Consider the following 27,905-nt stretch of genomic DNA (forward strand, 5'->3'; position numbering starts at 1 on the left):
GATATGCTTTAGGTGAAATATATAAATAAAAAATTCAGTGGTATTGAATTAAAAAGAAATTATTTTAAACCATATTAAAGTTATGTATAGAAAACAACAACTAATGTTTTTCTAAATAGATACATATATTTGTTGTTACTAAGTAATAGAATTTGTAGTCAGATAATTTCACAGAAAAGGAAGAAATGCCTTTAGTTTTGAAAAGATGAAAACTAAATTTTCTCAACTGAGGAAACATGAATGGCCGAGAAGCACCTTAAGAAATGCTCAACATCCTTAGTCATCAGGGAAATGCAAATCAAAACAACACTGAGATACCACCTCACACCAGTCAGAATGGCTAAGATCAAAAACTCAAGTGGTAGTAGATGCTGGCAAGGATGTGGAGAAATAGGAACACTTTTCCATTGTTGGTGGGATTGCAAGCTTGTACAACCACTCTGGAAATCAGTCTGGTAGTTCCTCAGAAAATTGGACATAGCACTATCTGAGGACCCAGCTATACCACTCCTGGTCATATACCCAGAAGATTCGCCAACACATAACATGGACATATGCTCCACTATATTCATAGCAGCCTTACTTATAATAGCCAGAAGCTGGAAAGAACCCAGATGTCTTCAACAGAGTAATGAATACAAAAAAAATGTGGTACATTCACACAATGGAGTATTACTCAGCTATTAAAAATAACGAATTCAAGAAATTCTTAGGTAAATGGATGGAACTAGAAAATATCATCCTGAGTGAGGTAACCCAATCACAAAAGAACACACATGGTATTTACTCACTCATAAGCGGATATTAACCCAAAATCTTGAATAGCCAAGATTCAACTAACAGACCACATGAAGTTCATGAAGAAGGAAGAACAAGTGTGGATGCCTAGGTCCTACTTGGAGTAACAAAATACCCAAGGGAGCAAATATGGAGACAACATATGGGACAGAAACTGAAAAAGGGGCCATCTGGAGACCATTCCACCTGGGTATCCACCCCATGTGTAGTTTCCAAAAATAGACGCTGATGTGGATGTCAGAAAGTGCATGCTGACAGGAGCCTAATATGGCTGTCTCCTTAGAGGTCTGCCAGAGTCTGGCATACCCAGAGTCAGATGCTCACAGCTAACCACTGATCTGATCAAGGTTTCCCAATGGAGAAGTTAGAGGGAAGACTGAAGGAGCCAAAAGGGTTGGTGGCCCAATGAGGAGAGCAACAATACCAACCAGCCAGAGCTCCCCAGGGTCTAAACCACCAGCCTGGGAGCACATAGGGAGGGACCCATGACTCCAGCTGTATATGTAGGGGAGGATGGCCATGAAAGGCATAGGTGGGAGAGGAGATCTTTTGTCACACGAAGGCTAAACACTGAGTGGGGGTGAATTCGAAGGTGGGGAGGTGGGAGAGGGGGGGTAGGTAGGGGTACACCCTCATAGAAGCCAGAGGAGGAGGGATGGGATAAGGGGTTCCAGGTGGTGTGGGAAGGGGATAAAATTTGAAATGTAAATATAATATCCAATAAAAAAGAAAAAAAAGATTAAGAAAGTAAAAGACAACAAATGTATGCAAGGGTTTGGGGAATCAGAACAAAAATTACATTAACTCTTACACAAAACAATTTGAAGACTATGAAAAACGACTGTTACAATATATCCAGTAGAGCTTCAAAACACATTGTCAGTATTAAAATTAAGTACTCTTTATAGATAATAGCTGCAAATGATTGGAGAAAGAATTGACAAATATCTTAGTAGATACAGCCAAATAATTGGTTTAAATGTAATCAATATAGAATCAAATTATGAAATCTTAAAGAAAGTAAGTGAAGATGTGAATAAATGGAGAAGTATCTCACTTAGTCGAGGAATAAACACTTATCAGTGTCTGTATAACTGGAATAAATAAAATGGTAAATTCATATTATAAGGGTAAAGTATTCATAATTTTTTTTTTTTTTTTTTTTTTTTTTTTTTTGGTTTTTCGAGACAGGGTTTCTCTGTGTAGTCCTGGCTGTCGTGGAACTCACTCTGTAGACCAGGCTGGCCTCAAACTCAGATATCCACCTACCTCTGCCTCCCAAGTGCTGGGATTAAAGGCATGCACCACTGCCCGGCTGAAATTTTTAATAATAATAAGATACATCTTTAAAGCCACCCAGGAATTAACATTTATAAGCTACTTGGATTCTCATTCATTTGAAGTTCCCTTGCCTGTCAAATAATTTTTTGAGTGCGTTTTTCACATCCTTGTTTCTAAAACTGTAAATAATTGGATTCAACATAGGAAACACAACAGTGTAAAACAGAGCAACTACCTTATCAGTGTCTGGGGAATAGCTGGTGGTGGGACGCAAGTACATAAACAGCAGTGTTCCATAGAACAAGGTGACAGCTATGAGATGAGAAGCACAGGTGGAGAATGTTTTGCTCCTGCCTCCTGTGGACTTGATTCTCAAAACAGTGATGAGGATGCAGAAGTAAGAAATAAGGATGACCATGAAAGTGCTGGTCTGGATTGTGCCACATAAAGCAAAGAGCAGAAGCTCATTAATATGAGTATCTGCACATGATAAAGCAAGGAGAGGTGGGATGTCACAAAAAAAGTGGTTGACAATATTGGACCTACAGTATGGAAGCATAAATGTGAGGGACACATGCACCAGTGAGGTCACAATTCCACTAAAATAAGCCAACACAACAAGGCTGAAGCACACCCTTCGAGACACCAATGTAGAATAAAGCAGTGGGTTGCAAATGGCTGCGTAGCGGTCATATGCCATTGCAGCCAGGATAAGGCATTCAGCATCTGCAAAACATGCAAAGAAAAACATTTGTATGGCACATCCATAGAATGAGATGCTCTTCTTGGAGGCTAAGACGTCTACCAGCATTTTAGGTGCAATGGCTGTAGAATAGCTGATATCTAAGAAAGACAGATTGCTAAGAAAATGATACATGGGGGTTTGAAGACTTAAGTCAATATTAACTAGAATTATTAAGCCCATATTTCCCAGTAGAGTTAATGTGTAAACTATGAGGAACACCAAAAACAGCACGAATCTTAATGGCTGATAATCTGTGAATCCGATAAATATAAACTCTGTTGGCTTGGTATGGTTTGTATACTGCATCTTCTTGGGCTTCTTGATTTTCTCATGGGCAGCTGATGATATCCAGCAATGTAAAGTTCTCTGAGTGATGGATGAACCAAAGTCCTTGTTTACTTTTCTAAGGAAGCAAAAGAAATACTTAAATATGATAGATACAATTTTTAAATAGATAAGATAGCCTAAATTATTTCATTTATGCATCATTATTTTCTTATTAATTATAGTCATACTTACTCTGAGTTGGAGTTACAATTTTGGGCTAAAATTTAGATAAAGTATATTCTTTAACCCTAAAATTAATCAGAAACCTTTATATACACCTAAAATGTGCTGTTAGAATTTCATAAAACAAACCACATTTATCACATTTATCAAACATGTTTATTTATTTTTATTGGAAACAACAGACCAAATAAACAGGCGAGAAAAAAACTAATAATAGTACAATGTCACTATATGAAAATAATGTACAATCATTATAATACCAGCCCTGTAACAATAAAGCAGCACTATGTAGGATACCTGTCCATTATTTGATTTATGATTATTCCTATTTGTAGGAATTAAAGTTGGGGTACATTTCATACAACACCCATTTACCCATGGTAGCTGATAAGGATAATGCTGATGATGGTCTTGATAAAAGTAATAAATAACTAGTATAAATTATGAAGTACAGAGAGTAGACAGTTTATTTGCATTTCTTATTTTATTTTCATTTAGATTTCTTGATTTTCATATGTATTGTTACAGATCTACTTTTACAATTGGACTGAAACAAAGGATATAATTAATTTTTCCAAGTTTACTTGGCTTTTTACTCTACTGCAATGCTTCTGATCTTAAACTGTTTTATACTGCTCTGGAAATTATAGGTTGGGTTACAAAATTAATGAGTATTAGCTACAGTTGTAGTAGCTTAGGAATAATGTAATCCATATTTGTAAATTTTGAAATGAAGTGTCTGAATAATTTGAAAACAATCACACAACAATGAACATGTTCCCTAATTATTTTAACTGTTACTATGTATCCCCTCTTTCGAAAACATAGTACAGATGTATGAAAGCACTTTCATTCTTCATTACATCTTTATTATTCCTCTCAGTTTCATCATGACCACTGTGTTTGCCAATACCTCAGAGTGAAATGCCAAATCATTCTATCTGATATTTAAAACAGAAAACAATTGACTGCACAAGAGTGGGACACAGATGATGTACAAAAATCCATCCAAAAAGAGGATAAATACGTCAGTAAAAGGAATTTTTGTATTTGTCAAAATTTAACAAAATGTTCAAATAAGTGTTAAAGAATTAAGAAACTCCTATTCCATGAATAAAATTGAAGAGATTTTCTGCCATTGGTTCTCAAGTTTCTAAAATATGAAAAGTTAGCTTTCTTCTCTTGGTAGTATGTAAATGAGTGTTCAGTGTTTTTGTTTAGTTGTCATAGGTGAGACAAGCTTAAGTATATTACACTGTTGCCACCTGTTCTCTTAGCCCACATGAAGGCTGGCTCTCATGTGGAATCAATAAAGACACATATTATCTAAAGCACAGCATTAGCTTTGTAACATTTGCCTTAGATATCTGTTGCTACATGAGGAATTAAAACACTTACCTCAGTACCATCTAAACCTTTCAACAGTAGAACCTGTTTTGTTTGGAGAAAATATCTCTCCCCAGGTTTTGAAAATAAGTCTTGTCAGAGATCACTATTTATCTTGCAGTCTATGACAAGTGGGAAATTATCACATAGTAATTACCATCCCTATGGACAACTGTGTAGGCAATTATTCTTTCCAGAGAAATGACTTAGCTGACTTCATTTAAATGAAATTAAATGATGAGTAATAACATGATTGACCCTTGTGTAGGAATAAACATCACATTTGTTTTCACATCACAAGGAGATATTTCTTTATAAACTCTGTCTTTTTCTTGACATGCTTCTGTAGTTTCTGTAACTACCCAATGAGAATTTAACTACTGCAAGGGTCTTTGAAGGATGTACTTATATGACCAAAACACAAAGTATAGGTTCAGTGATATTTGGAAGGTCTAAGATGCTTGGTCATTTTCTCTGCCAGTGAAAGAATTAAATCAGAAAAAAATTCTTGAGCACATCAAATAGCAGCAGAGATATTCTCAGGCAAAACAAACAGAATCAACTGATTAAAACTTCTTTTAGATCACTTACTTCAATTTCTAAATATTTTAGGCTCTGATTTAGAAGTGCATGTTGTTTTCACCAACAGGAACTTACTTTACACCTCAGCGGGTAAACAAGGGTAAATATTGTATGTTTGGGAATCTCTTGGACAACCCTTAGAAAGCTCAATAGAGGTCTTCTCATGCCTGTCATTAGGGGTTTTATTAGATAGTCTTTGGTTCTTGGAGGGAACTTTGTCAGTCCTGATGAAAAACGTTCAGCTGAATGGCTCCTCTCTGAGAAGGTAGCACATATGCTTCCAAAGAATGGAGACACCCAACAGTTCTATCCATCTCTGACACCTATAATCCACGTCAATGGTGAGCATGGCAGAAAAGTCTAATTGTTCAACAGTGACCTGAGCATCTTGGCAGTAACTAACACCTGTCTAATTGGACTTAAGACTTGTTCAGCAAGAGGTACATTATCCCTGTTACTAACTAAATATACACTGTTTCTGAACTTATTGTCATTGGGGGAGAATCTTCAACCACATTTATTAAACCAGCATAGTCCTTTATAACAATCTATAGATAACAATTCTTATACATACAAATATGCATAGTTTTTATTCTTAATCAATTTTTTTCTTTGCAACAGATGGAGAACACTACACTAAAATACAACTAATAAAAATACAGACATGTGGGGCCTAGTCCCAAAAATGTATCTACAAAACGTTCCCTCACCCAAGGCCCTGGAAGCATTGCCTAAAAAAGAATATAAAGAGTATGAGAGTCATGAAATTGAACATTTTATTGTGATATTGTGTCTCCTACTATTATTAAGAAAATACTCATAAAGTTTTACTAACCTGACCTCTCGAATATGAACGGAAAAAGGATGATTCTAACAAACATGCCAAACTAGTCTAAGAACGTTTCAAGCTTACACAAAGGACTGAGTAATGGCAACTGAATATAAAGGTAGTGGCAAAATGGTGTATAGAAAAGTTGGTGGAAGGAAAGGAAAGAAGGAAATTATGTAATTATAATCTCAAAAAAAACTTTTTTGTGGGCAGGAGTGGATGTCTCCTTTCTCCTTTCACTAATTTGTGATTGGTCATTTTAGAAAAAAAGCAAGCAAGTAAGCAAACAAACAAACAACAACAGCAACAATAAAAAAAGCTAACAGGTCCACTACTTGGGCTAAGTACATAGTGTTCTGGCTTTGAGCTTGCCTTATCACACTTGACTGGTCAGCCAGCAGCACAGCTGTGAAATAAGCTTGTGAAATAAGCTTGTCCAGCCTTTCTCTCAGGCCAGGAGGTTAGGCAAGGAGAGGAAGGGAGCATCTTTGTTATCTATCTACACCTTCTTCCCCAGATGCATGCCTGTCAGGGATTTGTTAACAACTAATGTGTCAGGATGATTTTCGGGAATTGTAGTTTTGGTTTGTTTCTCAATTATCTAGGTGACTAGGGAGTAATTACTTCAAAACATAGATTTTGGTGTAATAACGGATGATAGAGATAGCCACTACTTAAATATTATTTTGTTATTTTGAAAAAGGGGAATTTGAGCTTCTTGCTGTGTCTAACTTTGACATACCTTTAAATTCTGAGCAACAATTGTCCACTTCACCTTCTGAGGACTATGGAAATCCACACGTGTTTAAAACAGACTTCAATGAATGGTGGTGATTTATAATTGTTTGCTTTAACAATTATAGCAGTCTTTCCCAATAGTTTAAACAGCATGAATAATTTTAAAATCCTCTAAATTTTGAGAGTGACATTTAACTTACTAAATTGAAAATCTATAAAATAGGTAAAATAAGACATTGACTTCAAGGGCAAGTAATGTATTTGATCTGCATGGCAGAAAGTTCAAATATCTCTCTGCAAGTAGGGCTTGGCATTTAATAGACAAAATCAATATTTGTAGATTTAAAAACTAGCAATTTGCAGCTAGGGAACAAAGACTATGAAAATGAAGAACTATAAAACAGCAAAAAAATATCCTACAAAAGAAAGTGTCCAGGAACTGCTGTGTCCTTTACATGAAGAGCTCTGGGAAGTACAGTTTTTTAATAGTGCCCTCTTTCATGTTAATTTTTTACTACACAGGTTCAATGTAAAGTCTGATTCTAATTTAAATATAAATTTGATCCTAATGTAAATATAACTCTTCTCCAGTATTACATGTAGTAAAAACAGATACATGTGAAAACAGTTGAGTTACATACTTTATGAATTTGAGCAGATGAGTATGTATGTTTATAATTATATCATCTGAGGCCAGAGAATTGAGCCAGGAGGGTGATACAGCAGATAGAATGCTTGTTGTGCAATATAATGGTGTGTGTGTTTTCTAGACCTTGTACAATGCACTTCATGTGTAGTACACAACTGTAATCTTAGTACACTTAGATCAAGACAGAAAGTAGGGAAAAAAATTCCTGAAATTTGAGGTCCAGCTATCCTAAAATATGTAATAGAATGAGAGCATAAAAGTACTATCCTGTGTCTACAGGTAGAGTGTAAAAAGGGATTTCTGAAAACTGTCCTTTTACATCCATATATGCATCATGGTATGTGTGCTGCATGTACACAACTCTCTCTCTCTCTCTCTCTCTCTCTCTCTCTCTCTCTCTCTCTCTCTCTCTCTCTCACACACACACACACACACACAAACACACACACACATACAAACATATATTATACTGTTGAACTCCAGATAGTTTGTAATTTGCATAGTTTGTTTTATTGCTGTTGTTGCTTTTTTCACTACCTTAATGACTTACACACAAAAAAAACCCACAAAACAAACAAACAAACAAGCAAAACCCCTTTCAGAATGTTTACCTTAATTTGGAGGTGGGAAGCAAAAAATATATTTGGTATTTTTTTCCACATTTATTCATGTGAAATTTTTAGGTATCACAGAAACTAGAACAAAATAGTTTCTCTATCACTGTCTGTCTGTTGAAAGAATAGAATTATCCACAAATAAAAGATAACACTTTTAATGCAAACTGAAAATACTTGTTCTTTATATGCTGTATCTCTGTATGTAGGTCTAATCATCTTGGGATGGGTGCATAATGAGATATTCTTTTTTTTTTTTTACAATATTTCATTTTTATTTTTTTACTGGTCACAAAGCAACCTTGAAGAATGAAAATGTGAGGAGGATTGAAACATAAAACAAAAACAGAACTTTAAAAAAATTTTAAAGCATCTAGCAAACTTTTCTCTCCCAAAGAATGCCAGTGAAAACTGTATATATTGGGAGAAGAGGTGCTTGTGGGACTTTAAATTCTGTCGTGTGGCCTGTATAGCATGTACACAAATCAAAGACATTTTATACACAATTCTAAAGCAGGAAGTTCACAACATTTTAGAAACCAAGTTTCATAAAAATTTTACTTCCAAAAAAAAAGTTGTACAAAATATTATTCTTCTAGTCAAATCTTCACAAAGAGTTTATGTAGCTTTTTGCCTTAAACATTACAGTACGACATTCTAAGGAAGAATTTTTCAAAGAACCATCTAGCTGTGAAACCTACAAGAAATGTAGATTTTTATAAAGTGCCTTTAAAATGTAAAAGCAAGTAATATAATTGTTAAATCTATTTGAAAATTTCAAAGTTTCTTTAACATGTCCATATGGAAAGCACAACACCACAGCTGGTACAAAACTGCCTGTGTTTAGTTGAAAACACAAAAACAATATACAACAGTATTCTTTGAAAAGTAACTCAAAATGCTATTCCTGCATCCTAAGGCCAAATAGACAGTAGTCACAGAATTAACGAAGCCAGCAGCACATTACAGCACTCAAACATTTACTTTGACTTTCCCAATGCCACTATTAAAGGTGAGAGAACTCTGCCCAGTCAAGCAGGACACCTTCCCAACTCCATGGCCGAGTCTGCCTCGCGTGCTAAAGTGCAGCTGGCGCCTCTAGCTTCTCTGCTGCAATCGGGCAGCTCTGAACTTTGAAACCCTCTTTGAAGGTTCCTCCGATGCTTCTGATGGAACTTCTTTTCGCTCTGGGATGGTGGGTAGGGCATGATGAGCAATGGCTGAGTGTGGTGCTAGGGAGGGTGATAAAAATTCTTTTTCTATTACAGTTCCAGAAAAAGCCTCAGACACTCCTGAGGGCAAAGGCTTCTTGGGGTGGTTCTCTTGGAGTTCCTCCAAACTGCTTCCGCCGGCCTAGGGCCCCGCAGCCTCCTCGGAGCTAGTGCTGCGAAGCAGCAGCGCCCAGCGGTCGTCCACATCCGCAGCGCTGCTCTCACTCGTGTCGCTGCACACGCTGTTCTCTCGGCTTCGAGACTTCAGGATTGACTTCTGAGGAACGTACTCTCCATTCACGACATCCACAAAGACTCTGTAAATATCAGCAGGACTCCTGATCGCAGGCAGCTCATGGGTAGCATGGCTGCCACCACCACTCTTTCGCTATAATGAGATATTCTAACAGAAAATTTCCCTGTTATCATCTTTACATGTGATATCCCTCACTGGGTCTGTGCTTTTGAATAACTGCTCTCCAGTTATTCTGAGAAACCGAGAAACTTGAGTGGATAGGACTGTAAAGCCTTTTCCCAGAAGGCCTGGCATTATATCTTATATCTGGCTTACTGAATCTTCACTTATTAGACATGTCTTCTCTTTCAACAGTTTTTTAGGATGCTATGATATTTTCTCTCCCCATAGAGTCAGAAATACAAGAAAAGAGAAAAAAATACTGCAAATATTTCTTTTCAGAATCTTGTTTGCTTACAATATAAAAGATGCATTTAGTATGTGCTTTCAGGTCTCAACGTTATATTTAAATTATATACAGCTCAAGGCATTTCTGACCTCAGTAAATCCTTTTATAAGTTAAAAACTTATTCCATTCAAGGAAAAATGAACACTTGAAGTTGTTCTAGAAAGTTTTTTATACCTGTGTTCATTTTTAATTTAGAAGGGGATGATAAATAAATAAATAAATAGCCCTCTTGTTCTCTCTTTCTCTCTCTCTCATATATATATATATATATATATATATATATATATATATATATATGTATATATGAGATATATATGTATGATATATGTATGATATATGTATAAGATATACATGTATATTATATATATATATATATATATATATATATTACATAGGCCTCTAATCAGAGCATTAGGGAGGATCAGAAGTTTAAGGTCATCCTCCAGCTATATAGTGAGTTCAATACAACCTGTCTAAAAATAATAATAAATAAGTAAAAGTGTAAATTCACTTCAATTCTTAATTGAAATTGTGCAAAAACTTCTTAGTGTAATCTATCTGGCTTTCTCTGAACCATTATTTTGTAATTATTTACATAATGGTTTATTTTACAAAATAAAATCTCATCATCATAATTATTCAGGGAAAATCAATGCAAGCAACTGAACGATGACTTAAGATCATTGAAACACACAAGCCATATTAAATATGACTCTCTTCTAATTATGAAGGCAACTTTTTAGCTTTTCTGTCTCTTAGTTTTGGTATCAATGCCTGTACTATCTTTGATTATTTGAATTAACTAAATAAATACCCAAAGGATCTAATCAATGACAATCTTTTGACACAGTTTATAAGTTGAACTCTAAACTTATTGAAGCAAACATAACTTATAAGGTAAGTATTACAATTGAAGACATCCTGGGGGGAAATAGTGAATTCAGAGTGAAGTTATTTGTGTGATTCTGGAACTTATTTTACTTTAAGTTAATGAAGCCCATTGAGAATTGTATAATTACTTCACCTTGAGAAAAGTATAGGCAACATTAGAATGTTTCTTAACAATGTTATTTCTCATTGAATCTCAGGAGAAATCAGAAGCCATCATAGTATGTTTTCATTCTTTTACATATAAAAAAAACTCAAATAGATATTTAAGTCACAGAAAAGACTGCATAAAAAATACTTGTTTTCCTTACATTATTTAATTTCATGTAGTTACCTTATGGACACAAAGAAGCTTATAAAAGTGAAATAAAAAACGTATTAGTTTTTAAAGAATTTTTAAAAAGTCATATCTGTTCATTCATTTTGAAATTGTAAATATTTATTCAAAACCTATTATCTAATCTTATATTTCAATTAATGTGGTCAGTAATCACAAAATTTATCTATTAAAATAAGTTTCTAAAAAGTGGAAATTAATAAAAAGGTAACTGTAAAATATGAATTATTGTTAATATGTACTGTGAATATAATTAAATATTTTTAAATGAGCTTTAATCATCTTTGATGTTAAAGATTAATTTTCTTCTTTAAAAATTTATAACCACAGAGGATGGAACAATTTTATTCAGTAAAATTCAAGTATGTGGAAATTTATATCAAGAAAACTCTTCATGTCATCCTTATTTATAATCATTTGATAACAAATGTACATTACATAGTGCTCAAAATAAAGTGATCTTTGAAATAATTTCAACATATTTATTGTTTCTTTATCTCTTCCTCTTTTTCTTTTTCTTCCTCTTTCTTTTCTTTTCTTTTTTTTTTTTTGGTTTGTTTCTTTCCTATTATTTACTGTTGAAGTACATAGTTTTTCTTTCTGGTTTTATTTTGGGAGTCAAAGGCTTATGTAGTGGTTTCTATAATAAATTTATAAATTTGCATTCACAACACCACTGTTACAGAGTTCTTGTTTTCCTCTTCCCTTTGTCTGATTTTATATTTTCTATCATTTGATTTCTTTGATATTCACACATGTGACATTGTGTCTCATTACACTTTAGATTTTCATTTCTTTATTATTAGTGATGGTGAGCATTTTATCATATACTTACATTTCTTTGTGTCTTACTCAGATAGATGACAAGCCAATTCCATTAATCAATTGCATAAAGAATTATTATTAGAAATCTTATAGGAGGTTTCCAGAGGGGAATCCAGAAAAGGGGATAACATTTGAAATGTAAATAAAAAAATATCTGATAAAAAAGAAATCTTGTTGCTATTTAGTTGCATGAATTATACAAATCTGTTGGTTATTTTTTAGGTCAACTTGATACCATCTGCAATAATCTGTGAAGAACAGATTATCAGTTGAGACAACACACCTAACATATTGGTTTATGGGTAAGCCTATAGTTCTTTTTCTAAATTACCAAATGATGTAGGAACACATAGCTCACTGTGACAGAAGCAAACTGATTAAGCATTAGTGAATAGGCTAGAAAACAGTATGACTTCATGGCTTCTACTTCATTCTCTGCCTCAATATTCCTGCCCTGATTTCCTTACATAATGGAATACGAAGTGGTAATATAAGTTGAAATAAACTCTTTTATGCTAAGGTTGTTGTTTTCTTTTTTTTAAGTTGGCTGGCTTTTATTCATTGTTATAGAAGTATTTCTTTATTTACACTAAAGATTATAATAGAAATTTAATGACAGATGCTATTATCTATTCAGATTTGAATTCAAAAGTGTTGTCATCTGCCTCTCCTTTGTCTTGATGCTTATTTTTGTTCAGAAATTATTGAAATTGACAGTAATACCAACTCTTTTCTGCTTGTATTAACTGAAATTTATATTGCATTGATATTTTAACTTCTAAGGTCAATACCCCATATCTATTGTTTTAATAATATTATGTCTTAAATGCATTTCTAAAAAGTCAAAATATCTTTATTTCAATTGCATATATATATTCATATTTATAAATATTCTTTATATAAGATAAATAAAAGACTCCACCAAGGAAAAGAAAATTTAAAACAGGGTCTCAATATATTGCTTTGGATGTCGTAAATCTCTACAGACTCTAGACTGGCCTTGAGCTCACAGAGATCCTCCTGCTTCTGTCATTAGTTCTGGAATTAAAGATATTTACCACCATGCCCAGCTAAAAGGTTCTCATAATTGGAAAACATGAAAAGAGATGTTGTAATACATAAAATTAATAGAAAAATTCAATATCTTTCTTACATTGCTATGACAAATACATTGAGAAAGAAACAAGAAAACCATTTATAATCATGGCAAGATACTTTGAAATAGATTTAACTGAAAAAGTAAAAAACCTCTACTAAGGAAACTTTAAAATACAGAAAAAATAAACTGAGTAAGTCCCTAGGGGATTGAAAGATCTCATATGCTCATAAATGTAAGCTTTGAGATAATGGTGATAAGGATATTCTATCATAAGTAAACTACACTTTCAAAGTAGCCCAATATCTAGACTGTTATTAACAAAGACAGAATATTATATGAAAATTGAAAAAGATGCATAAAAAGACCTTGGTATCCAACACAGTTCTGAACAAATGTTGAAGCTGTCACTTAATTTCAAATTAAACAATCAAACCATACTAATTTTTTAGAGACTCATGCTTCCCCCATTAACTCCTCCAAATACACATTTACTTTTATTTACTAAATTTGGTATTAAGATTTTAAAATACTGGTGCTTTGTTTTATTTGTTACTGTTCTTGTGTTGTTTATTTTAAAAACAAAGCCATGGTAGCATATATATATATATATATGCATGTATATATACAGCATAAGTTGTATGTGTATCATGAAATAATTAAGGAATGATTCATTTTAATTTCATGAATATCAAGGAAATGATGGAACACAAAGAGATATCAAACCTGTGTGAACAAATTTACTCTAGAAAAAAATGCTTTATTTCTTATATTGAATAAATACTTTTTCATATAATATATATTGATTATACTGACCCTTCATCTACTCCTCTCTCTCTGCTCCAATCTCAATCTACACTTTCTGTATCTCATTAAAAAACAACATGCTTCTATGGAATAATGATATATAATATAATTAATATAATATGATATGATATAATATATGATATAATTAATATAATATATTACTATAACACAAAAGCTACCACATAATAATTTGACATAGTCAACCAACAGAAGTAAAGAAGTCCAAAAGAAAGTTCCAGAATTAAAGACCCACTTAGTTTCATACTTAAGATTCTTATAAAAACACTTTAGTATAAGCAATAATATATATGCAAAAGACCTTTGCAGACTTTTATTGGCCCTCTGAAAGCTGTCTCAGTCTCTGTGAGTTCATAGTTTGGTGATCTTATTGATTTAGAGTCCTTTGTTAATTTGTGGCCTCCATTGTGTGTGTGGCCCTTACACTCTTCCTGCCTCCTCTTCCACAGAATTCTCTGAGCCCCAAGAAGGATTTGATGGAAATATTCCGTTTCAGACTCAGTGTTCCCAGATTTCTCACTCTCTACATATTATCTGGCTGAAATTATCTCTATTTCTTCCCATCTGATGCAGGATAAAGCTTCTCTGATGATGTTTGAGCAATCAACAAATCTATGAGTAGAGGAGAACGTCATTAGGATTCAATTTATTTCCATTTATTACTTTAGGAGAACAATAGTATTTGGTTTATGTGCTCGCTCCCTGTGTTATCTCTGCTTTGGCTCTTAGTTTACCAAGCAATGTCAGATACAGGTTTCATCTAACAAAATGGATCCTAATCATATCAAATATTGGTTCATTAAAAGAGGTAGGGGGAAGTACTTTGTCTAAAAATATTTAAGTGGATGTAGGCAAAGTGTGAGGCAGAGGAAGAGTAAAAAGAAATAAGATTAACTAAAGTAAGGGTACATAACAAAATTGTATAAAAGCCAATTAATGCATATATGCATTTGTGTATATACTAGACATACATACATATAAACTCCATCTAACCTTGCATGGACTCAGCTCCTTCCTATTCCTTATCCTTTGGTGGTAGTCACATATATATATATATATATATATATATATATATATATATATATATATATATAACCTTTATCTATTAACACAGTGGCTACACTGGGTTATGAATCAAGTAGGTGATACTCATTCTCCATCCTGCCCTCTATTGCAATTTCTCTAGTCTCATCCTCAAGCCTATAGCATACTCCTTATAGATGCCTTTGCTGAATGAAATCTTACCTCCAGTGCTTGTGTATTCCATGGAGACTCTTGGCATATCCAGATACTCTCCTCCCTATACCTTTGTGTCAGGTGCAGGTACCTAGAAATACTTTGTATTTGAGAACCTCAGTAGCCACACCATTCTAGAACTTAGGTAAGTGATTTTTATTTTTATTCTTGTACTCTCTCCAATATCCCCAGTCTCATCTCCAGCCCCATTGAACCTGCTCCAATCCAACCTTAATTCCCAAGGCACTATACAAAAATGTGGAGTGGACCCAGCTTTTCTTCCTCCTGTGGATCTCTTAGCCCTCACTTCCAACCAATACCAATTTCTTCCTCTCTGCCCCTTATACCTAAAAATACTATCCTACACTATATAGGAGTAGTGGCCACACCTAGCAAAGACTCAGGTAGGGGAGTCACAATATCCTTTCTGTCCTCCTCTATGATCTCATTATTTCTCCCTTGAGAATACAAACACATTACTCATAGGTGCTTCTTCTTCAACCACAACTTCCTTCCCTAGAATCTCCATCACTTGGATAAGATCCTGGGTCTCTCTCCCCTAGTTCTTTCATCTCTGTCTCTAGGTAGATGACATAATTTGGATTACTGTGACATACTTGCAAAATTCCCTCTTCCCAACTGCCTGTGGACCTGCCTTTACATGATAACAGAATCTCTTTAGCTCTTTCCTAAAGCTATCCTTAGTGTCTTCTTCTAGCCTACTTCTATCACTTGCCCCTATCTAATAAACTATAGAAATATTTCATACAAGGCAACCACAATGACCAGACTTTCTTAAAATCAAGAGATTCAATCATAACTTAGAAGCACCAACCTACGAAGACACAAAGACAAGGGTATAAAAGTAACTTTTATTTGTCTTCTGTAATTGTCCTCTTGAAGGCTTACTGCTGAATATGCTAACCCCACTTCTTTCTGAACCCTGGAAAAGTGTTTCAACCCAACTCTTCTGGCTCAAAATTCCTCTCCAAGCTGATTTATTCAATGTTCTTTCTCTCAGTATCTCACTGGATTGTTCAGTTTGGCCTCAAGTTAACTCTGGCAATTTCTTCTAATCTTCTAATGCCTTCATATTCTCCGGCTTCAACTTCCTCTGATGACCTGTACTGCATGAACTCATGAACAATTCCAACTCTACTGACAGCACTCACTGCACTGACTTGCCACTGATCCTCAACTCTACTGCTCTGAACTCAACTGACTGAATAGACTTGATTAAACTTACTCTCCCTGTACTGCTCTTAAAAAGCTTTACTCCTGAAAGTTGAACATATTCTACCTCTGATATTTTCCATCAAATCTTTCAATTAAACATCACTTTTTAACATGGCTACTTCCTTCTACAAACAAGCCTTAAAGAGATCAAAGGTGCGGCATGTTTTCATTCCAATGGGATCACCCAGACCTAAAAGGTCTTTGGATGTGATCAGGACATCTATGCTGCTGATTAAAATTTCTTTTATTTTTCATCTTTTTATTTTTTTAAAATTGGGTATTATATTTACATTTCAGATTTTATCCCCTTACACCACTTCCTCCCACCACCCAGGAACCTCCTATCCTATCCCCTCTCCTCATGCTTCTATGAGGTTGTGCCCCCAAATAACCCCAGCCCCCACTAACCCCTCCCCACCCTCACATTCTCCCCACACAGACTCTGTGATTGTTTTTCATGGGACCAAGAGTCTCCACTCCCACCTATGCCTGACAAGGCCATCCTCCCCTACATATACCTCTGGAGTCGGGTCCCTCCCTATGTGCTCCCAGGCTGGTGGTTTAGACCCTGGGAAGTTCTGGTTGGTTGGTACTGTTGCTTTCCTACTGGGGTCACAAATCCTTTCTGCTCCTTCAGTCTTCTCTCTAACTTCTCCATTGGGAAACCCTTGATCATATCAGTGGTTAGCTGTGAGCATCGTCCTCTGAATGTGTCAGTCTCTGCAAACACCTCTAAGGAGACAGCTATATCATGTTCTTGACAGCATGCACTTGCAGCCATCCACATCATTGTCTAGCTTAGGTGACTGTACATGGGATGGATACCCAGGTGGAATGGTCTCAAGATGACACCTCTTTAAGTTTCTGTCCCATGTTTTGTTTCCATGTTTGCTCCCTTGAGTATTTTTTTTTCTCATTCTAAGTAGAACTGAGGCATCCCCTCTTTGTCTTCCTTCATGAGCTTCATGTGGTCTGTGAGTTGAATCTTAGCTATTTCAAGCTTTTGAGCTAACATCCGCTTATCAGTGAGTAAATACCATGTGTGTTCTTTTGTGATTGGGTTAACTCACTCAGGATGACATTTTCTAGTTCCATCCATTTACCTAAAAATTTCTCAAATTCATTATTTTTAATAGCTGTGTAGTACTCCATTGTATAAATGTACCACATTTTTTTGTATCCATTCCTCTGTTGAAGGACATCTGGGGGAGTGTTCCTCTTTCTCCACATCCTTGCCAGCATCTACCATCACTTGAATATTTTATCTTAGCCATTGTGACTGGTATGAGGTGGTTTTGATTTGCATTTCCCTGATGACTAAGGATGTTGAGCATTTCTTAAGGTGCTTCTTGGCCATTCAAATTTCCTCAGTTGAGAATTCTTTGTTTAGCTCTGTACCCCATTTTAATAGGGTTATTTGGTTGTCTGGAGTCTAATTTCTTGATTTCTTTGTATATATTAAATATTAGCCTTCTATCGGATCTAGGATTGGTAATGAAATGATCTTTTCATAATCTGTTGGTTGCTGTTTTGTTTTAGTGACACTAACTTTTGCCTTACAGAAACTTTGCAATTTTATGAGGTCCCATTTGTCAATTCTTGATCTTAGAGCATAAGCCATTGGTGTTCTGTTTAGGAACTTTTCCCCTGTGCCTAAGTATTCAAGGGTCTTCCCCACCTTCTCTTCTATTTGTTTCAGTGTATCTGGTTCTATGCGAAGGTCCTTTATCCACTTGGACTTGAGCTTTGTACAAGGGTATAGGAATGGATTGATTTGCATTCTTCTACATGCCAACCTCTAGTTGAGCCAGCACCATTTGGTGAAAATGCTGTCCTTTTTCCACTGGATGGTTTTAGCTCCTTTGCCAAAGATCAAGTGACCATAGGTGTGTGGGTTCATTTCTGGATCTTCAATTCTATTCCATTGATCTTCCTGCCTGTCTCTGTACAAATACCATGCAGTTTTTATCACTACTTCTCTGTAGTACAGTTTGACGTCAGGGATAGTGATTCCCCCAGAAGTTCTTTTATTGTTGAGAATGGTTCTCCTTATCCTGGTTGTTTTGTTATTCCAAATGAATTTGCAAATTGCTCTTTCTATCTCTATGAACAATTGATTTGGAATTTTGATGGGGATTGCATTGAATCTATAGATTGCTTTGGCAAGATGGCCATTTATAATAAGTTAATCCTGCCAATCCAGGAACATGGGAGATCTTTCCATCTTCTGAGATCTTCGATTTCTTTCTTCAGAGATTTGAAGTTCTTGTCATACACATCTTTTACTTGCTTGGTTAGACTCACTCCGAGATATTTTATATTATTTGTAACTATTGTGAAGGGTGTCATTTCCCTAATTTCTTTTTCAGCCTGTTTATCTTTTGAGTAGAGGAAGGCTACTGATTTGTTTGAGTTGATTTTTTTATCCAGCCACTTTGCTGAAGTTGTTTATCAGGTTTAGGAGTTCTCTGGTGGACGTTTTAGGGTCACTTAAGTATACTATCATATCATCTGCAAATAGTGAAATTTTGACTTCTTCCTTTCCCATTTGTATCCCTTTGACTTCCTTTTGTCGTCTAATTGCTCTAGCTAGGACTTCCAGTACTATATTGAGTAGGTAGGGTGAGAATGGGCATCCTTGTCTAGTCCCTGATTTTAGTGAGATTGCTTCAAGTTTCTCTCCATTTAGTTTGATGTTGGCTACTAGCTTGCTGTATATTGCTTTTACTATGTTTAGTTATGGACCTTGAATTCCTGATCTTTCCAAGACTTTTAACATGAAGGGATTTTGAATTTTGTCAAATGCTTTCTCAGCATCTAGTGAGATGATCATGTGGTTTTTTTTTCTTTGAGTTTATTTATGTAGTGGATTACATTGATAAATTGGGGCTGTTGGAAGACTTCTTTCTTGCTCTTTCTCGGTTGTAGTTTCCCTCCTTTTGTTGGAGTTTTCCATCCATTATCCTTTGAAGTGCTGGATTTGTGGGAAAATATTGTGTAAATTTGGTTTTGTCATGGAATATCTTGGTTTCTCCAACAATAATGAATGAGACTTTTGTTGGGTATTGTAGTCTGGGATGGCATTTGTGATCTCTTATGGTCTGTATAATATCAGTCCAGGATCTTCTGGATTTTATAGTCTCTGGTGAGAAATCTGGTGTAATTCTTATAGGTCTGACCTTATATGTTACTTTGCCTTTTTCCCTTACTGCTTTTAGTATCTTCTCTTTGTTTTGTATATTTGATGTTTTGATTATTATGTGACAAGAGGTATAGTCTTTTGGTCTAGTCTATTTGGGTTTTGTAGGCTTCTTGTATATTTAAGGACATCTCTTTCTTTTGGTTAGGGAAGTTTTCCTCTATAATTCTGTTGAAGATATTTACTGGCCCTTTAAGTTGGGATTCTTTGCTCTCATTTATACCTATTATCTTTAGGTTTGGTTTTCTCATTGTTTCCTGGATTTCCTGGATGTTGTGTGTTAGGAACTTTTTGCATTTTACATTTTCTTTGACCGTTGTGTCCATGTTTTCCATGGTATCTTCTGCACATGAGATTCTCTCTTCTATCTCTTGTATTCTGGTGGTGATGCTTGCGTCTATGACTCCTGGTCTTTTTTTCTAGGTTTTCTATCTCCAGGGTAGTCTCCCTTTGAGATTTCTTTATTGTTTCTACTTCCATCTTTAGATCCTGGATGGTTTTGTGTAATTCCTTCACTTGTTTGGTTGTGTTTTCTTGCATTTCTTTAAGGGCTTCTACCTGTTTACCTGTGTTCTCCTCAAATTCTTTGAGAGTGTTGTTTATGTCCTTTTTAAAGTCCTCTATCATCATCATGAGAAGTGATTTTAATTCTGAGTCCTGCTTTTCTGGTGTGATATAGTGTTCAGGACTTGCTATGTTAGGAAAACTGGGTTCTGGTGATGACAAGTAACTTTGGTTTCTGTTGTTTACATTCTTATGCTTGCCTTTCACCATTTGGTTAGCTGTAGTGCTACCTGCACTCACTGGTTCTGACTGGAGTCTGTCTTTCCAGTCATCCTGGTTGTGTCAGAACTCCTCGGGGTCTGGATGTCTCTGTGATCCTGAGCTCCAGCTGTTCTGAGTACAGTGGCTCCTCTAGGATATTTCTGGATATGGTGTCTCCATGGTAGTAGACCAGCTATGTGTTTGCTGCTCTGAGTGTAGTTGCTTCTCTAGGATGCTTCAGGATATGGTGTCCCCTGATCTGCAGCTCTGCAGTCTATGACCTCTCTAGGATTCCTGATTAAAATTTCTTTACACAAGGCCATATATCAACCCATAAAAACACAATCATTCAACCCCAGCATAAAAACACAGTATCAGCCAGGATATTGTGACCTGAAAACAGGTTACAAAAGCAAAAAATACTACATATTTCTACAAACTTCTAGAGCTATCATATGCCAGCACAGAATACTATACTCAGTAAAACTTTCAAGCACAGTAGATGATGAAATATATTCCAGGATAAAACCAAATTTAAACAGTATTTATAAACAACTCCATCTCCATTGAACGTGGTATTAGAAACACTTCAATCTGCAGAGGTTAACCACACTAATAAGACATAAGCAATAAATACTCTAATATCAACAAATTAAAGAGGTGAAACCCATACCATAACAACAAAGAAAATAAGTAAATAGTGCTCACTGGTAACTGTCAATATTAATGGCCTCAATTTTGTAATAAAAAGATGCAGACTGGTATATTTGATTTAAAAGAAACATCCAACTTATTGCTGCATTGAATAAAAAAAAATATGACACATATCACTTCTGCCTGAAAGGCTGAAGAAGATATTTATAGTCCAAGACTCAAGCAGGTATACCCATTTTAACAATCATCAAAATCAAACCAATATGAAAAGATATTAAAAACCCAAATATTCATTAAAGGTAAATGTACAATAAGAATATTGCAATTCTAAATATATATATACCACATAAGAAAATGAACCCAAGATCTCAAGCACATAGAGGTAATAATACAAAGAAATAATAAAGCAAAGAGTTGATTCTTTGAGAAAATCAGAGTGACTGATACACTCTTACTTAAATGAGCTTAAAGACTGAGAAAGAAATTTCATGTTAATGAAATTAAAGACTAAATGGAGACATCACAGAAGATATAGAGGAAATTCAGAGAATCTTAGGACATACTTTAAAATATATAGACAAAACCAAAGTGAATATCTAAAATAAAGGAATAAATTTCTTGATGTACATATATGTATATATGAACGAAGTGTGTTAAACCAAGAACACATCAAGAATTTAACTAGAATCATGATCCCTAAATGAAATAAAAATAATTAAATGTCTCCCAAACCAAATATGTGTACATATATGTATATATAAGTGTGTGTGTATATGTGTATATGTATGTATGTGTATATGTGTATATGTGTATATGTGTATATTATATATGTATATATGTATATGTGTATATATGTATATATGTGCATGTGTATATATAAATACAAATACATCTCCAAAGGCAGATAGTAGTGTTTGTTGGAACAGAGAGAATTAGCTAGGGTTTATTGCATAGCCATAACCTATTGGTAGAAATGTGTATAATTATTATTAAGATGAAGTTATAATTTCTTAAATGGTACAAAATTTACTTTGATTTCAAAGTTACGGTTTTTATTGATATGAGCTGCTTATTGATATAAAAGTGAGATTAATATTGTTACTCTCATTGGCATTGTGCCTATATAACACATTTAGGAATACATGGCTTAGACCCAGTCCTTTAACTTTTCTACCTGATTTGAGATGGTTAGCCTCTGAGTTAAGAGTCTATAGCAAATTCATGGCTCTGAGCTTATTGTTAGTGTGTTTTCTAGATTTTAATTAGACATAGCTGAGAGAAGTTAACAGACAACAGTCCAGATTGCTTTACATGGATACTTGGTTTTCATAACATCAGAAGTCCACAGAAGTGACATTACAAACATTTTTGTATTAATGTTCATTTTGACTAAAGACCTGTCTGCTCCTGACAGCTTCCTGTCTTGGATTCTAGAAGAAATTGAGCATCTTTGGAGTTACTCCAGTTGTGGTGAGACAGCCACTAGGCAAGAATTGCCTCTTTTCATCTACAGACAAATTACTGTCCAGAAAAGGACACACTTGCAGAATAGTCAACTGATTATATCTGCCAAGACAGAGTAATCAGCCCTTAATAATCTGCATCACTAGGTCTGTCAGATGATCCTGGGCCAGAAGGCTGAAGATCAGATGTTCCAACATTTTGTAGTATAGGGACTGTCCAGGTGTTCTGCAGTCTTTATAAATTGGCTAAGTTTTAGAAGCTATGCTTTGTGCTTCCCATAATTTCAGTTAACTCAGTCATTCTGGATTTCTGACATGGTTGAAGACTTGTAGCCTCATAGCCAATCCTGGCTATTTACTTTGAGAGAAAAGAATTGAGAGGATCGTTTTCAGCTGATATTCATTCTAAAGACAAGAAAAAAGCCAGGTTCAGAACTAAGTCCTTAGTTAGGAGGGATGCAGAGGTTCTGGTTAGTCAACAAAATGATGGACTGGGTACTAGGTCTATCTTGTACTTTACTGACACAAATTGGTATAGTTATGCTCTAATTGTATTTTAAGAGAAAAGTTTTATTTTAACAGGAAGGATGATATGTAGGAGGAGCTAAGGTGGGAGGAGTAAGCAAAGGAAGAGGAGGTGTGAGAAGAGGAGGTAGATGACAGGGGGGTGGCGTGGAGATAGATGTTGTTTGCGTTTCTCCACCAGTCAAAGATAGTTGATATACATAGGTTGGGATTGGGTATTGATGGTATTGGTTATTGATGCCTATACACTTCTGATTGTATAGGCATCTTGTTACTGAGCATTACCAAACTTATAGAGCCTTTGATTAACATTAAAAAAAATTGTATAAAAGCAAAAAGGAGAAGGGGGGATGGGATAGGGGTCTTTTAGGGAGGGAAAATGAGGAAAGAGGATGGCATTTGAAATGTAAATAAAATATCCAATAAAAAATAAGTAAAAAAAGAAAAAAGTAAATTCAAACATTCTTAATACAATACCTAATCAAATATAAGAAAACATCAAAAAGATCATTCATCATGATCAAACATACTTAATCTCAGAGATGCAAGGACTATTCAACATATGTAAATCTATAAAATGATCTTACATATAAATAAAATGAAAGAAAAATGAATAATCATCTAATTGAGATGCAGAACACCTTTGACAAAATCCAATGTCCCTTCATGATACAAGTCTGGTAGAGACTAGGGATAAAAGCGACATACCTCACCATAATGGAGGTAAATTTTTAATTCATCTATAAGGGAGAAAATTTTACAAAAACATGAAAGAAGGGATTCATTGGAATGTATTTTAAAAAGAAAATTGGGGGCTATGAATCAATTTCAAGACTTACAGCATTTTGGAGACCCAGAAATTTTTGAATTGAATAAAGAAATGACCAGGTTCCCTTGAGAAAGACTATTAGCAAAATACCTTAGATTTTTCCTATTACCCCTCTCCAGTCCTCCTGTAGAGTGACGTATGGCCTTTACAAACATAACTATATACTGTGGCAGAGAAAACAATCAGATTTAGCAATTTTTTTTTCAGATATTGGCTCAAATTTCATGCTAATTATAGGAGATGCCAAGAATTTTTGTCCCTTCAGTTAAAGTAGGTGCTAATGGAAATCAAGTGATTAATGAAGTTTTCACTGAAGTCTGATTCACAATAAAGGCCAGTGGGTTCTGAAACTCATTCTGGGTTTGTTTCTCTAGTTCTGGAAGGTATAATTGGGATAGATATACTTAGAAGTTGACATAATTCTCACATTGGTTCCTGACATGTGGAATGTGTGCCTGTCTTTGTTAGTGTTTTTCATGAAGAAACACCATGACCTAGGCCACTCTTACAAAGGACACCACTAAAATGGGGCTCACTTACAGGTTTAGATATTCACTCTATTTTCATCATGGCAGCAAGCATGGCAGCATTTAGGCAAGCATGCCACTAGAGAAGCTAAGAGTTCTACATCTTCATCCAATGGAAGCCAGAAGCAGACTCTCTCTTCCATACTGGAAAGAGATTCAAAGTCTACTACCAAAGTGTCATACTCTGGGCTAAGTATATTCAAACCACCACAATGCTATTATAGTTGGAAAGGCTAAATGGAAGCCTTTACCTTGCTTTTGCCAGGGAAAATAACGAATCAAAAACAGCATTAAATTTCTGCAGAAGTCTGTGCCACCATCACGGACTTAAAAGATGCAGTGTTAGTGGTTGCAACCACATCTCCCTTTAATTCTCCTATATGACACTTGAGTATTGGAAACTTCATTGAGTAGAGACTACAATTGAACCTACTGTACCAGATGTCATGTCCATATATGAGCAAATTAACACATTTTCTGATACATGGTACACTGCTTTTGTTCTAGGAATAGTACATGTACATAGGGACCACAAGAAGCTATTTGTTTTCAGTTGGCAAAGCCAGCAATGTACCTTTACATTTTTCACTTGAGGATACATGAACTTTTCAGTTCTGTGCCATAACTTAGTTTAAAGGTATTTTCATTTCTTCCAGAAAATATCTCACAAGTTTTTTTATATTGAAAACTTTATGCTGATTGAGCCAAGTAAACAGTAGGTGGCAACCACTTTGAACCTGTCGATAACAAACATGCATTTCAGAGTTCTAAAAATAAATTTAACTGAAATTTAAGGGTCTTCAACCTTAATAAAATTCTTTGGAGTCCAGCAGTATGGTGGATGCAGAGATATATCAACTACAATAAACATAAGTTATTGAACTAATTCTCTACCTCCAACAATAAAGAAGCATAACCTTTTGTTGGTCTATTTGGAGTCTGGAGACATTAAGTTCATAACTTGAGTTTGTTCCTCTGGCGGTACAATAAATGCCTTGTAACTGCTAGCTTTGTCTGAGGATCTTCATTAGGTTCAAGCTCCTCGACCACTTGGATCATATGACTAAAATAATAGTTAAGGTGGCAGTATCATATGGAGACGGTTTTTGGAAATTTGGCAGCCCCTGATAGGAGAGTCATGGAAGATACCCTTAGGACTTTTGAGCAAGTTTCTACAACTATCTACAGACAACTAATATTCCTTTGAGAAACAGATCTATCAGGCCTGCTATCAGGCCTTAGTGGGAATTAAATACTTGACAGTGGACTACAGTTACCATGTGATCTGAGCTGCCCATCATGACCTGAGTTCTCTGATCAAGTATGATGAGAAGTGGGACATTCACAACACCAACTGTCAAATAGACGTGGTATATATGTGATTTACCCTAAAAGGTCTTAAAGGCACAAGAAAGTTACATATAGAAGTTTCCCAAAGGTCTGTGATTTCTTACAATACCATCTCCTGCCAAGCATGCATCTTTAGCTTCAAGGTATATGCCTTGTGATTGGTTGATTGAGCCTGTTTTACTGATATTTCTACACATTATTCAGGCAGCACCTAGAAGTACACAGATACTTTATTACAGTCCCATTCAGAGACAACTCTGGAAGACATTGTCAGAAAAATTCTTCACAGTAGGCAGAGCTTTGTATAATATAAATAGTCATATATTATGTTTGGAAGGAGAAATGAACCGATGTAAGATTGTTTACTGATTTACAGGCTATAGCCAATCAATATGCTGGATCGTCAGGGACTTGAAAAGAGCATGATTAAAAAACTTATCAGAAAGTTATCTGGAGTAGTAAGTGAATATACCTCTCTTCAAATGGACAAAGGATATGAAAACACTTGTGCCTCATGTAAATGTTCATCAAAAGGTGATTTCAGCTGAAGGAAATTCAATAGTCAAGTAGATAGGATGAATGATTCCTTAGACAGTCATCAACTTTCCCCAACTATTCCTATCATTGCCCAATAGACTATAAAGGGCTATAGTGGCAGAGATGGAGGTTATACATGGGTTTGACAACATGGACTACCATTCACAAGGACGACCAGGCTACAGCTACTGCTGAGTGTCAAATATGCCAACAGCAGAGAATGACATTGAGTCAAGAAGGCATCATTCTCTGGAATGAGCAGCCAGTGACCTGATGTTAGGTTTACTATGTTAGACTACTTCTTCTTTTGGAAGAACAACATTTGAATTTACTGGAGTAGATACTTATTCTGGTTATGGAATCATCTTCCCTGCATGTAACACTTCTGCTACCATAACTGGATGTTGACTTACCAAATGTCTTATTCATCGTTGAGGTACTGCACACAGTATTACTTCTTGCTAAGAAACTTACTTCACAGTCAGAAAAACTCAACAGTGGACCTACTATTATGGAATATTATGAAATATTATGTAGAATTCCACTGGTCTTTGAATCCTGAAGCAGCTGGCCTGATTGAAAGGCAGAATGGCCTTTTGAACCCATGGAAAAACCCATTTATAATTCAGCCATCTGGAGATCTCAAAACAGTTTTCAAAAAAACCAACATATGTTTTGAATAAGCATCCAATATATTGTGAATCTTCTCCCATAGCCAGGATCTACATTCCAAGAATCAAGGGATTAAAGGAATAGTTTCACTCACTACCACCTCTAGTGACATACTAAGTGCCTCAGGCCTGCTCCAGCAGGGAAATGCAGGTTTGAATTGGGACACAGTTGTATGAAGAACAAAAGATTTAAGATCTCAGGCCTTTTATCTTTCTCTGACTTTCCTGGGGACTTATAAACTTATTGCTTTTAAAAACTAAACACTCTCTGGCTACTCTTTGCATGAAAACAACAGGCATTGGCAATTAATATCTTAAGTTTAAAGGAGGAGGTAAAGCATAGGGGTGGATAGGTGGGGGGGGGAGATTAAGTGAAGAATTTTTTTCTCTTTTTTCTGAGGTTCTTCAGCATTAACTCCTTCCTTGTCAACCATACATAAAGAACTCACTTTGAAAAAATGTTTGAGTATTTCTGAGAAAAGGAGGAACTACATTCTACATGTATTAAGAAAAAATCCTATCCCTCTGTTCTTGTCATTCTTGTTTCTTATATTTTCTTAGGGTAATTGATCACATGATATTCCAAGCATCATTTTTTTAAAGCTCACAAGTTAAAAACAAATTTTAATTATAAGTTTAATAAGCTACAGCAGAAATGTTAACATATGTTTCTGTTATGATTAGTTATCTTATTAGACATGCTTTATCTGTCACTACTTCTACAGGTTCATTACAAGTTTAAAACCATAATTCTTATATCTTAAGTTATCATGGTTTTGTCAAGAGACAAATCATCAGCCTTGTATCTCATAAGTTTTGAGGTTTTATATAGATAAATCCAGTAAATGTTTTATCTGCTTCCCTTCCACCTACAGTAAATGTTCATTCCTAGTTT

The 27,905-nt window shown here is 35.1% G+C and overlaps 1 protein-coding gene across 1 annotated transcript; it reads right to left on the minus strand.

Annotated features, from left to right (window-relative positions):
- Positions 1 to 163: 163 nt before the first annotated feature.
- LOC117704405 (olfactory receptor 5AS1-like) lies at positions 164 to 4,816 on the minus strand. Its single transcript, XM_076928261.1, has 2 exons — positions 4,733 to 4,816; positions 164 to 3,227 (listed from the first exon to the last, which is right to left on the minus strand). Exons 1-2 carry the CDS (start codon positions 4,741 to 4,743, stop codon positions 2,192 to 2,194), a joined length of 1,047 nt encoding a protein of 348 aa, XP_076784376.1. The 5' UTR covers positions 4,744 to 4,816; the 3' UTR covers positions 164 to 2,191.
- Positions 4,817 to 27,905: the final 23,089 nt, after the last annotated feature.

Source organism: Arvicanthis niloticus, chromosome 2 (genome assembly GCF_011762505.2).
Source record: "Arvicanthis niloticus isolate mArvNil1 chromosome 2, mArvNil1.pat.X, whole genome shotgun sequence".
Lineage (NCBI taxonomy): Eukaryota > Metazoa > Chordata > Mammalia > Rodentia > Muridae > Arvicanthis > Arvicanthis niloticus.